Genomic DNA, 11,915 nt, shown 5'->3' with positions numbered 1-11,915 from the left:
AAGTCCTGCTGGAAAAGGAAATCAGCATCTCCATAAAGCTTGTCAGCAGATGGAAGCATAAAGTGCTCCAAAATCTCCTGGTGGATGGCTGCATTGACTTTGGACTTGATAAAACACAATGGAGCAACACCAGCAGACGTCACGGCACCCCAAATCATCTCTGACTTCAGAAACTTCCCACTGGACTTCAAGCAGCTTGGATTCTGTGCCTCTCCAGTCTTCCTCCAGACTCCAGACCTTGATTTGATCTGAAAAGAGGACTTTGGAGCACTAAGCAACAGTCCAGTTCTTTTCCTCCGTAGCCCAGGTGAGATGCTTCTGACGTTGTTTCATTGTTGGTGACTCTTGATGCACTGACTCCAGCTTCAGTCCACTCCTTGTGAAGCTCTCCCAAGTGTTTGAATCGGCTTTGCTTGACAGTATTCTCAAGCTTGTGGTCATCCCGGTTGCTTGTGCACCTTTTCCCACCCACTTTCTTCCTTCCAGTCAACTTTGCATTTAAAATGCTTTGATACAGCACTCTGTGAAATAATGAGCTTCTGTGACTTACTCTCTTTGTGGAGCGTGTCAATGATCGTCTTCTGGAGCATTGCCAAGTCAGCAGTCTTCCCCATTATTGTGGTTTCAAAGAACAAGAAATACCCGGAATTTATACTGTATAGGGATGGTCATTTAATGACACTCAAATGTAAATATTCTAATATTTTGAGATACTGGATTTTTGACTTTTTTATGAGTTGTAAGCTCTAATCATCAAAATTAAAACAAAACAAAAAAACTTTTGAAATGGTTTACTTTACACGTAACGTATCTAGAAAATATGAAAGTTTCACTTTTTGAAATAAGTTACTATAACTTTTTCACAGTATTCTAATTTTTTGAGATGCACCTGTATACACAGATTTACAGCAGGCTAAATATATTGAAGTATTCACGCAAACATAATCTGTTCAGTCTGAAGTGAACGTTTGGGGAAAAACATCTGATGTGTAACATTATATTAGATCTGTGCATCACACTATGTCTTAAAATACTGTATAAGCCGTCTGTCGCATTAATATTAATCAAACAATAAAAGAAAAGAGGGAATCACTCGCTGCTTGATTTAACTGCTTTTGTAGTTTTAATAATCAGTTTATTTGTAATGAACACATTAAAGTGATTTTTACATTTTACTATTTGTTCACTGCAAAAAATTATTTTCTTAGTGTTTTGTTTTCTAGTATAAATATCTAAACATTGTTGAATCAAGATGCATTTACTGTACAAGTTAAATGATTTAAGATATAAGTCTTGTTTTCTAAAAAATATATATATATAAAAAATGTGTTAGTTTTTGCTTAAAACAAGCAAAAATATCTGCCAATGGGGCAAGAAAAATTATCTTGTTTAGTCTTTGAATTAAGATTATTTTTCTTACCGCATTAGCAGATATTTTTGTTTGTTTTAAGCAAAAACACACAAAATGTTGATACTTTTTTTTTTAGAAAACAAGACTTAATATCTTAATAATTTTATTTGTCAAGTAAATGCATCTTGATTCAAGAATGTTTAGATATTTATACTAAGAACACAAGACACAAACACTAAGCAAGAGAATCATTTTTTTTGCAGTGTTTTTCTTGAATGCTTATATTTAGATGTAAAATGAAAAAGTAGTTAATACACTTGTTTCTTTCTTATATTTGTTTATGTTTTGCATCGTTTCTTGTTTATAACAACAAAGATACAATAAAAAATAGCTGTATTTTGATTATTAATCCAGTAATGATTATAGTGGCGGAGAAGGAAGAAAGCTTTGAAACCTTCAGAAAAATCAGTTTAAATCAGTTTTTCTCTAAATTGACTCCATCGACTTCAAACAGATGTAGCTCAGTCATTTTTCGTCCGATTCCAACAAATCATAACTCATTTTTGAAAATGTGCTCATTGTGACTCATTTTTCCCAGCATAGGTCACATATAAATTTACAAAATATCTTCATGGAACATGATCTTTACTTAATATCATGATGATTTTTGGCATAAAAGAGAAATGTATAATTTTGATGTATAATTTTGAATATATAATATATTGTTGGCTATTGCTACAAATATACCTGCTTTTGTGCTCCAGGGTCACATATACAGTTGGTTTTGCGTGCTTCATGATTATTTGTTCATGCAGACGTTACTGTTAAGCGTTCTGATGAAGAAGATTGGGAATAAAAGCACAGTGCTGCTGGGACTGGGGTTTCAGTTGTTCCAGCTGGCTTGGTACGGCTTCGGGTCTGAACCGTGGTGAGAATCTGCCATTGATTGTAATGGGAAGTGAGCAGTGCTGTGAATGGTGTGAGTAACTCTGTGTTTGTTGATGATAGGATGATGTGGGGGGCTGGTGCTGTGGCTGCTGTGTCCAGCATCACCTTTCCAGCCGTGAGCGCGCTGGTGTCTCGCTGCACGGATCGCGACCAGCAGGGTGAGAGACGAAACACAGCAACACGCTCGTCAATACTGCACAAAACCACCTTCTTACTCAGTTTTACAGTGCAACTATCTAAACATTCTTAAAGGGACATTTTACCCAAAAATGAAAATGTGATGTTTATCTGCTTACCCCCAGGGCATCCAAGATGTAGGTGACTTTGTTTCTTCAGTAGAACACAAACTGAGATTTTTAACTCAAACCGTTGCAGTCTGTCAGTCATATAATGGAGGTGAATGGGAATCACGGATTTGAGAGTCAAAAAAACATACGCAAACAAAACCAAATTAAACCCTGCGGCTCGTGACGATACATTGATGTGTAAAGACACGAAACGATCGGTCTGTGCAAGAAACTAAACAGTGTTTATATCGTTTATATGCCCTGGGGGTAAGCAGATAAACATACATTTTCATTTTTGGGTGAACTATCCCTTTAAATCATGATGCATTAAGATATTAAGTCTTGTTTTCTGAAATATGCATTAAATTTAGGCAAGTTTATGATCGGTCACTTCTGACCGGAGAATTTTACATTTTGAATTTTTAAAAATCTAGCTTCACCAGAATGGTACGAAACTTGGTGACTTTTATGGAACTTGGTATGTGAACACACAAAAATGGGGAAAAAAATCGAAATACAGACAATTTTTGTGTGTACAATCTACAAATCTCCCACAATGCAGAAAAAAATTGCACAGTAATGAAGGGGTGAAACTCTAAAACATCTAGAGTGTAAAAGAGATACATCCACTCACACACACTCACACACACACACACACACACACACTCACCTCTCACTCACTCACTCACTCACTCACTCACTCACTCACTCACTCACTCACTCACTCACGCACACGCACACGCATACAGAATTATACATACTCAAATGAATTGGTATGGCTATAACCATTTAGCCAAAATGAGTCAGAAGACTGAAATAAGAGGTTAAAATCAGATCAGACCCAGAAGGATTAAGCTCTGATAAAGCATTCCTGTTCATTCTTGTTACATTTTTATAGAATTTTAATGTTTTGTGTACAAAATGCTTTCTGTGTTCAGGTTTGAATGTAGCAATAATAATGCAAAAACCTACACTTCAAATCAACATTTAAAACAACAAAAAATATAAACCTTGACAAAAAGTAGTCTTTGAGAATGCCTTAATATGCATTTAAATCCACAACCTAATAAAAGTAAACAAAAAAAATTCAAAAAATATTTACAAAAAAAGTAAATATTATTGAACAAAAATATATTAGATTGATTTTACTGAAGAAAAAAAAAAGTTAGATTTCAGGTGTCAGGTCACTTTTGACCACGAAGACCATGAGTGCGACTCCCAAATGAGGAGTGCACAAGGATTAAAGCTAGATTGTAAAATATCAGTCAGTGGGGTCAGAAGAACACATTTTGCAGTTGTGGATGCTGAATAAATGCATGGCAACTTTGTGTTGCAATAAAAAAAAATCTTAATTGCTGTTGTTTTAATAGAAAAGCATGAACATAATTTGGAATTGTTGAAGTTAATTTTAGGAATTTCACTGGGTCTCAGCCTTTGAGAGAAGCTTCTTGTTGTACCAGTTTTCATAATGTAAAGAGAGTGTTAATTTATATAATAAATAAAATGCGTTAGAAAACTAGATGAGGTTAAATAAACCATGCACGTTGATGTTCTTTTGATTTGTGCTTTTGTGAAAGTGTAGTGTGTAAAATGACAATAAATAGCGATAAATAGCTAAATTGTCTAAATAGCGATAGACAATAAATAAATAAATTTTTGCACAAAAATTAGGAAAACATACACTGCAAAAAATGACTTTCTTACTTGAGAAACAAAATGATTTAAAATATCAAGTCTTATTTTCTGATTTTTTTTAATAAATTTGAAATTGAAACAAGAAAAAATATCTGCCAATGGGGAAAGAGAAATAATCTTAATTCAAAGGGAAACCAAGATTTTTTTTTTTTTTTTTTTTTTTGCCCCATTAGGAGATATTGGTCTTAATTTTAAGAAAAAACTCAATTTTGATACATTTTTCTAAGCAACATGATACCTTCAGTCTTTTAGCATCTCCAATAAATGCATCTTGTTATAAGGACATGGGTAGATATTTGTAAAGGAAAACAAAAATGACAAAAATTCTGAATAAGAAAATCATTTTTTGCAGTGTATGATTTATTTTATTTATTTATTTTGTCAAACAAAATGGATGCATATCTGTTTTCCAGTCATGCACACAAATATTGTTTTCATTATTTTCTGTAAAATGTATTTTTTTGGTTATTTTTTCCCTTGTTTGTAATGCACAAATCACATGATATTCCATGGATTGATTGTGTTGTGTTTAGGAGCTGTTCAGGGCATGATCACAGGGATCCGAGGTCTGTGTAACGGACTCGGCCCGGCTCTGTTCGGATTCATTTTCTTCCTCTTCAATGTGGAGCTGAAGGAGCTGAGCCCCGTGGATCCGAACCCCGTCACGCCGGACACTGAAGAGGTACAAGAGAACGTAATCACTCTCTGTGTCTTTCTCAGGGTTCCTACAGGGTCTGGAAAAGTATGCAAAAAAGAAATCAGAGTATGGAAAAGTATTTGTGTTTCCAGACTTTTGCCCCCTATTTTTTTTTTTTTTTTAATAATAGAAAATTAAGAATTTAATGAAAATAAATTTATTGTACAAGACGTCAAAGTCAAAATACGACTTTTGCATTATGCAAAATGCAGGTTATAAGCATTTTGGGTTTCTTCTCACAATATTCTTAGCACCATATTACATAGCCTCAAAAATAAAACATATACAGACTTTTATGTGCGCACGAGAAATCATTTAACTTTGTGAATAGGACAATGCACACTGAGCCACCCGTTGTGGTTTCTTGGCCTCCACAAAGCATGCATTAAAGAGACCTAAGACCTTAATATATGGCATACTGACCTAACAAAAGTCAAATTTTAAAAACTTTTTTTTTTTTTACAGTACCAGTCTTTTTTATAAACCTTTGAACTGTCATGTTCAGCCCATTTCGTGTCATGGTTTCTCCATCGCCACGGAGGATGTGTTAAATTGGACATTAGGCCTTGATATTAGAGGTTCTGCCATAAGAAAAGACAAAATTTGAGCTAGTAGATTTGTACTAATTCATGTGCATCCATGCTCTTGTTTTATTCATAGTAAGATGGCAGTGATGCACGAAGGAAATAGGCTATATAAAACTGTGTAAGCATGCAAAAAAAAGTTTCTTGTGTGCATGTAAAAGACCTTTTGTTTTTAGGGGCTCTGTATGTTAATGCCACTTAGAGAAAATCAATGAGAAAATAAAAATATTTACAGATGACTGTATTATATACCAAATTTGTGACCCTGCAGCACAAAATCAGATTCCAGATTTTCAAATAGATATATCTCAGCCAAATATCGTCCTATCCTAACAAACCATACATCAATGGAACGATTATTATTCAGCTTTCAGATGATATATACATCTCAATTTCCAAAAATGGACCCTTATGACTGGTTTTGTGCTCCAGGGTCACATATAATGCTGGAATTAATGCTCTGTGAACCATTTATGTTAAACATGGTCTGAAAATCTACTGGGAAATGTGTAGGAAGCCTGCTTTCTGTACAGCGTGTGTCTTCGGTCTTTCAGAAGCGTGTGATTCCTGGCCCTCCCTTCCTCTTTGGCGCGTGTTCGGTTCTTCTGGCTCTGCTGGTGGCGGTTTTCATTCCCGCTCAACACGCTCCAGCGCTGAAGACGGAGACTGCGAGCGGCGTCACGGAGAACGGATCGGTTCCTGTGAGCGACGAAGACAACGAGCCTCTTTTACAGGACAGTAGTTTATAAGCCCAGCAGGAAACTCCTTTGGTTTGGGTTTTATTCCAGCAGTGTGTCTGACAAAGCCTTTTACTGAATGTCTAAACATCTGTCTTTTTTTTTTTTTTTATATATATATATATATATATATATATATATATATCCTTCAGTCTTTGAAAGAGAATGTGCCTTCACCATATTTTGGCTGACACTGCAAAAAATCAAGTTCTTTCAATGCAAAAAATGATTCTCTTACTTAGTGTTTGTGTCTTGTGTTCTAGTATAAATATCAACATTCTTGACTCAAGATGCATTTACTGTACAAGTGAAATGATTTAAGATATTACGTCTTGATTTCTGTAAAAAAAAAAAATATATAAAAATAGTTAGTTTTTGCTTAAAACAAGCACAAATATCTGCCAGTGTGGCAAGAAAAATAATCTTGTTTAGCCTTTGAATTAAGATTATTTTTCTTGCCCCGTTAGCAGATATTTTTGCTTGTTTTAAGCAAAAACTAACTATTTTTATATATATATTTTTTTTACAGAAATCAAATCGTAATATCTTAAATCATTTCACTCGTACAGTAAATGCATCTTGATTCAAGAATGTTGATATTTATACTAGAACACAAGACACAAACACTAAGCAAGAGAATCTTTTTTTGCAGTGTTCTCAGTGTTTTTGTCTTGCTTGGTATCTAAACATCCTTAAATCAAGATACGTTTACTGAAGAAGCGAAATAACTTATCAAGTCTTGATTTTGAGAAATTAATGCTTAAAACAAGAAAAAAAAAATCTGCTAATGGGGTCAGAAAAATAGTCTTGTTTTCCCTTTGAATCAAGATTTTTTGTAAATTTCTGTTTTTGTTTTAAGAATAAACAAACTTAATTTTGATGCATTTTTTTTTTCAGAAAGTAAGACTTAAGACTGAGAATATCTTCAGTCATTTTGCTTCTCAAGGAAATGTGTCTAAATGTAAGCATCTTTAGACATACTGGAAAACAAGACAAAAATACTAAGTAAAAAATGATTTTTGCAGTGTAGCTGCCGTGTATCTGAACGTAAACTGTAGTCCTTTATTATATTACTGATGAACTTTAACCTCTGCGCTAAACTTGTACAGACTGCAGTAATAATAATGTCCTAGTGGCAAAGTTAGTTAAGAGCATTTAAACACGCATTGCACGTACAGCCAGAGCGCAGCGTCTTTTATCGCACAAAACAGACATAATCATTGTCTTTAGGTCAGGTGCAGCTTTGATAGATGAATTATTACGAAGAAAATGTATTTAATCTGTAACTCATAAATGAGCACCAGCTACTCAACACAATTACACACAGACTTGATTATACTTGAGTATCGTTCAGCCAAAAATGAAAATGTGCTCACCCTCATCATCATCCGAGATCAGGATGAGTTTGTTTCTTCATCAGGTTTGGAGAAATGTAGCATTACATCACTTGCTCACTGCAAGTGAATGGGTGCCATCAGAATGAGAGTCCAAGCAGCTGATAAAAACATCACAATAATCCACAAGTAATCCACAGCACTCCAGTCCATCAGTTAACATCTGGAGAAGACAAAAGCTGAAACAAATCCAGCATTAAGATGTTTTTAACTAAAGAGCATCTGCTGTTGTCTCTCACATCAAAATCCAGCCACATATGTGTTTAGAGCTGTTTAAACGCTGCTTGATCTGTGCAGATTTCTCTCCTGATTCACACCAGAACACTTTTTCAGTGGATTATGGCTTTTCACTGGATTATGGACTCTATGTATTTTAGTTAAAAACGTCTTAATGCTGGATTTGTTTCAGCTTTTGTCTTCTCCAGATGTTAACTGATGGACTGGAGTGCTGTGGATTACTTGTGGATTATTGTGATGTTTTATCAGCTGTTTGGACTCTCATTCTGACGGCACCCATTCACTTGCAGAGACACTGATGCAATGCTACATTTCTCCAAATCTGATGAAGAAACAAACTCATCCTAATCTCAGATGATCCTGAGGGTGAGCACATTTTCAGCACATTTTAATGTTAGGCTGAATTATTCCTGTAAGGCATTTAACGTTTCTGTGCTGTCCAGTAAATTTCCAGAGGACCTAATCAAATGTTTTGTTTTTTAAAGCAGCTTTACTGATTTATCATTGCTTGCTAACAGAGCAGATTCTTACTGACTTTTATGTTATTTTATTTAATTGAAAAAAGTCATTTTTTTGCATGTTAGAAGCAGAGTAAAACTAATTTTGGTCACGACTTGGTTAGCATCAGATTATCTGAGTGATTGCATTTTATCATGTAACACACTGCAGCAATAACAGCCTAAATCCATGACGACTTCTGCTTCATCGTGTACGTTTGATGTATTTACAATGTATTTAAGCAGCACAAAGTGGAGGAAACGTTTCAGTTGCCAATTTTGATTATGATGCATACTTGAAAATGATGTAGATGTGACTCTATTTATGCAATCGGTGCTGTAGATCAATGCACACTGACTCCAGAAGGTCTTAGCCCCACTAAACTAATGTCATTTTAGGTGTTTTCCAATGAACTGCACTTTGTTTTTTAATGATGTTTTGGCTCTAGGTGCCATTCTTCATGTCTATGCAGCCATTTCTTGAAGACTGGTTTGTAGATGCCTACTGATGAGATTTTATTGATGCATTCGATGCACATTAAGCATTCGTTTGCTGAGACATTTGTTCGTTTAGCTATTCATTGATGTTTCAATAAACCGCTTCATATTGCATGATTGGATTTATATTTTTTCCCATTGACAGAGAAATGCAAGTGTTTGCATGTCATATTTATTGCTGAAGGCAAAATAGGAAATTGGAATTTTGATTTATTTAATTGCAATAAATTAAAATGACTCTCGTTTCATACATCTTATAAAACATTGACTCGCAGACAGAAAAATTCATTATCAGCATGCTGTGAAACATTTGGTCACATCAAACAAACTAAACGATGGAAATCTTCACAGAGAACCAAATCAAAATGGGTTTGGGATCAGATTTGAACTAGTTTAAATGAAAATATGAACTTCAAGCCTACAAACTCCCAGCTGTTTTTCTTAAATAATAGTAAACGCTGCTAGAGAAGAAACCCAAACCCTTTAGATACTAACAGCTTATCATCCAGTGTAACCTGCTTTTCAGTTTTAATTGAACTCGGAATGAGAAAACTAATAAATAGACTCCAGTGGAAGCATTTAAAACACTGATATCATTCTGAAGCAGATGATTGTGTCATATTTACAGTCATCTGGTTCTACAGCAGGCAGCTGAGGGAGACTTTAGTGGTGTATGACGGCTGAGTGTCTGAAAAAGAGGAACATTTAGTTAAAGCCTAACATCTGCAAATGATGCACAAACTGTTTCCAGATGTATTTAAAGTTCTGTATGATTACTGAATGATGCACTGAAAAAAATGGCTTTGCATTTACTTTGAAACTGCTAGTAAATATAACTTATAATTACAAAGAAACGGCAAGTAACACATTTAATTAAACATGCCGTTTTCAAGTAGAAAGACTGGAATAGTATGTTCTTGTAAAAAGTACTCCAATAATCAGTGTTTTATTTTATAACTTAAGAAAATCAGCATTTTAGAATTGGCTCCTTTTCAATTCATAAAATGTATTTTATATATTTTTTTTTGGACAAATTAGAATTTCTAAAATAATTATAATTATTTATTTTTCTGCATCCTTTTTGCTTCCTTAGTTCATATTTAATTTAAATCCATGGATTTATCAGCATTCATCATTTTCACCTCTGTCTTGAAGAGTCTCGATGTACGTCTTCATGAACTCCTTGTCACGCTCGTCCTGAGCTTCTGCGTCTATCTCGTTCATGTCTTCATTGTCAGTGTTTATTGGATTGTCATATAATCGGATTAATCTGAAACGGAAAGATAGTAGATCAGCGCTTTATGGAGTGTTTTTAGGGGTTTGGACAGACAGCATGCAGCTGCTCATGTTTTATATTCGGATTGCAAAAAAAAAAATAAAGAGATGGAGGAAAAATTATAATTAAATGTTTTGCAAGTCAACGCAAATTTTCTCAGAGGAACGTAATACTTTTGAGAAAGAATGCCAATGTTTTGTGAGTGAATGCAAAGCTTCTTTGGGAAATGCAAATGTTTTGTGACCAAATGCACGTTTTTCAGGGGAATAGGACAGTTTTGCGAAAGAACACAGATGCTAATTTTTCGGGGGAACGCAATAGTTTGCGAACTAACACAAAGTATCTCGGGGGAACGCAATAGTTTGCGAACTAACACAAAGTGTCGGGAACGCAATAGTTTTACAAGAGAACACAAATGTTTTGAAAGCGAACATGAAGTTTCTCAGAGGAACACAATAGTTTCGGGAACGAACACAATGTTTCTGAGGGGAATGCAATAGTTTGCGAACGAACACAAAGTCTCGGGAATGCAATAGTTTTACAAGAGAACACAAATATTTTGCAAACAAACGCAAAGTTTCTCAGGGCAACGCGATAGTTGCGAGCGAATGCACAGGTTTTGCAAGCGAGCGCAAAGGTTATTGGTGAAACGAAGAAGATTTTCAAGAGAATGAAAATGTTTTGTGAGCAAACAGAACATTTCCCGGTGAACGGTTTAACCCTAAAACTGGCAACGTATCCTGTGGGATACAAACATTTGAGAGGCTGTGTGGGGAGAGGCAGGGAAAGTGTACGTCTCGTTCCTTGGTTTGGGAATATTTAGATATATTGACTTTGTTCATACATTCCTTGTTTAGCTCACAGGCAGCATTTAAAACTGCAGGGACGCCTTTCATAGGAAATCTACTCACCCTCCGATAAAAGTTGATCTAGTTCACATATTTACACACGTTGGAGGGGACTTACCTGATTAAAAAGCTGTTGTTCAGCATTAGCTTATTAGGTGAAAAAAACAATAGAAACCATCACAGAAATTCTAATGGTTTCCACTACAAATACCATTACGAACACTACAAACCATCGACTTTTAACCATTAAAAATGGTTTCCTGTAGTGTGTTTTGGGACACTATTAGATTTAGTGGTTTTAACAAGCCACCAATAGAAGGAGACCAACATGGAATATTACAGTTTCCATTAAAACCAATACAATTCCCATTATAACCAGTACAACCATTACAAATTCTGTGGTTTCTATTGGTTTTTTTTTCAGCAGGGTTCTCGGGAACCCAATAGTTTGGCGAACAAACACAAAGTTTCTCGGTTGAACGCAATAGTTTTACAAGAGAACATAAATGTTTTGCAAGTGAACGTGAAGTTTGTCAGAGGAACGCAATAGTTTCGCGAATGAACAAAAAGTTTCGGGAACGCAATACTTTTACAAGAGAACACAAATGTTTTGCAAGGGAATGCAAAGTATCTCGGGGGAACGCTTTTGTAATCTGTCTCTAAATGTTTGTATCTCAGGGGATACGTCGTCCTTTTAGGGGTATAAATCAAGATATAAAACACATATATACAGGTGCATCTCAATAAATTAGAATGTCGTGGAAAAGTTCATTTATTTCAGTAATTCAATTCAAATTGTGAAACTCGTGTATTAAATAAATTCAATGCACACAGACTGAAGTAGTTTAAGTCTTTGGTTCTTTTAA

At 34.9% G+C, this 11,915-nt stretch overlaps 2 protein-coding genes across 2 annotated transcripts in view; one reads left to right on the top strand and one right to left on the bottom strand.

Annotated features, from left to right (window-relative positions):
- LOC107697580 (hippocampus abundant transcript 1 protein-like) overlaps positions 1 to 6,469 on the top strand; it is a 16,059-nt gene extending 9,590 nt beyond the window's left edge. Inside the window, exons 8-11 of the mRNA XM_016498379.1 lie at positions 2,167 to 2,279; positions 2,360 to 2,457; positions 4,815 to 4,963; positions 6,117 to 6,469. Of these exons, the coding sequence (XP_016353865.1) occupies positions 2,167 to 2,279; positions 2,360 to 2,457; positions 4,815 to 4,963; positions 6,117 to 6,311 (555 nt within the window). The 3' untranslated portion in view covers positions 6,312 to 6,469. The remainder of the gene's footprint in view (positions 1 to 2,166; positions 2,280 to 2,359; positions 2,458 to 4,814; positions 4,964 to 6,116) is intronic.
- Positions 6,470 to 9,155: 2,686 nt separating this feature from the next.
- LOC107697579 (leucine-rich repeat-containing protein 2-like) overlaps positions 9,156 to 11,915 on the bottom strand; it is a gene marked incomplete at its 5' end in the record, with an annotated part of 5,970 nt that continues 3,210 nt past the window's right edge. Inside the window, 2 exons of the mRNA XM_016498378.1 lie at positions 9,156 to 9,613; positions 10,068 to 10,195. Coding sequence (XP_016353864.1) covers positions 9,564 to 9,613; positions 10,068 to 10,195 — 178 coding nt within the window. The remainder of the gene's footprint in view (positions 9,614 to 10,067; positions 10,196 to 11,915) is intronic.

Source organism: Sinocyclocheilus anshuiensis, unplaced genomic scaffold (genome assembly GCF_001515605.1).
Source record: "Sinocyclocheilus anshuiensis isolate Anshui unplaced genomic scaffold, SAMN03320099.WGS_v1.1 scaffold1312, whole genome shotgun sequence".
Lineage (NCBI taxonomy): Eukaryota > Metazoa > Chordata > Actinopteri > Cypriniformes > Cyprinidae > Sinocyclocheilus > Sinocyclocheilus anshuiensis.
This window is presented reverse-complemented; position numbering and strand designations above follow the sequence as displayed.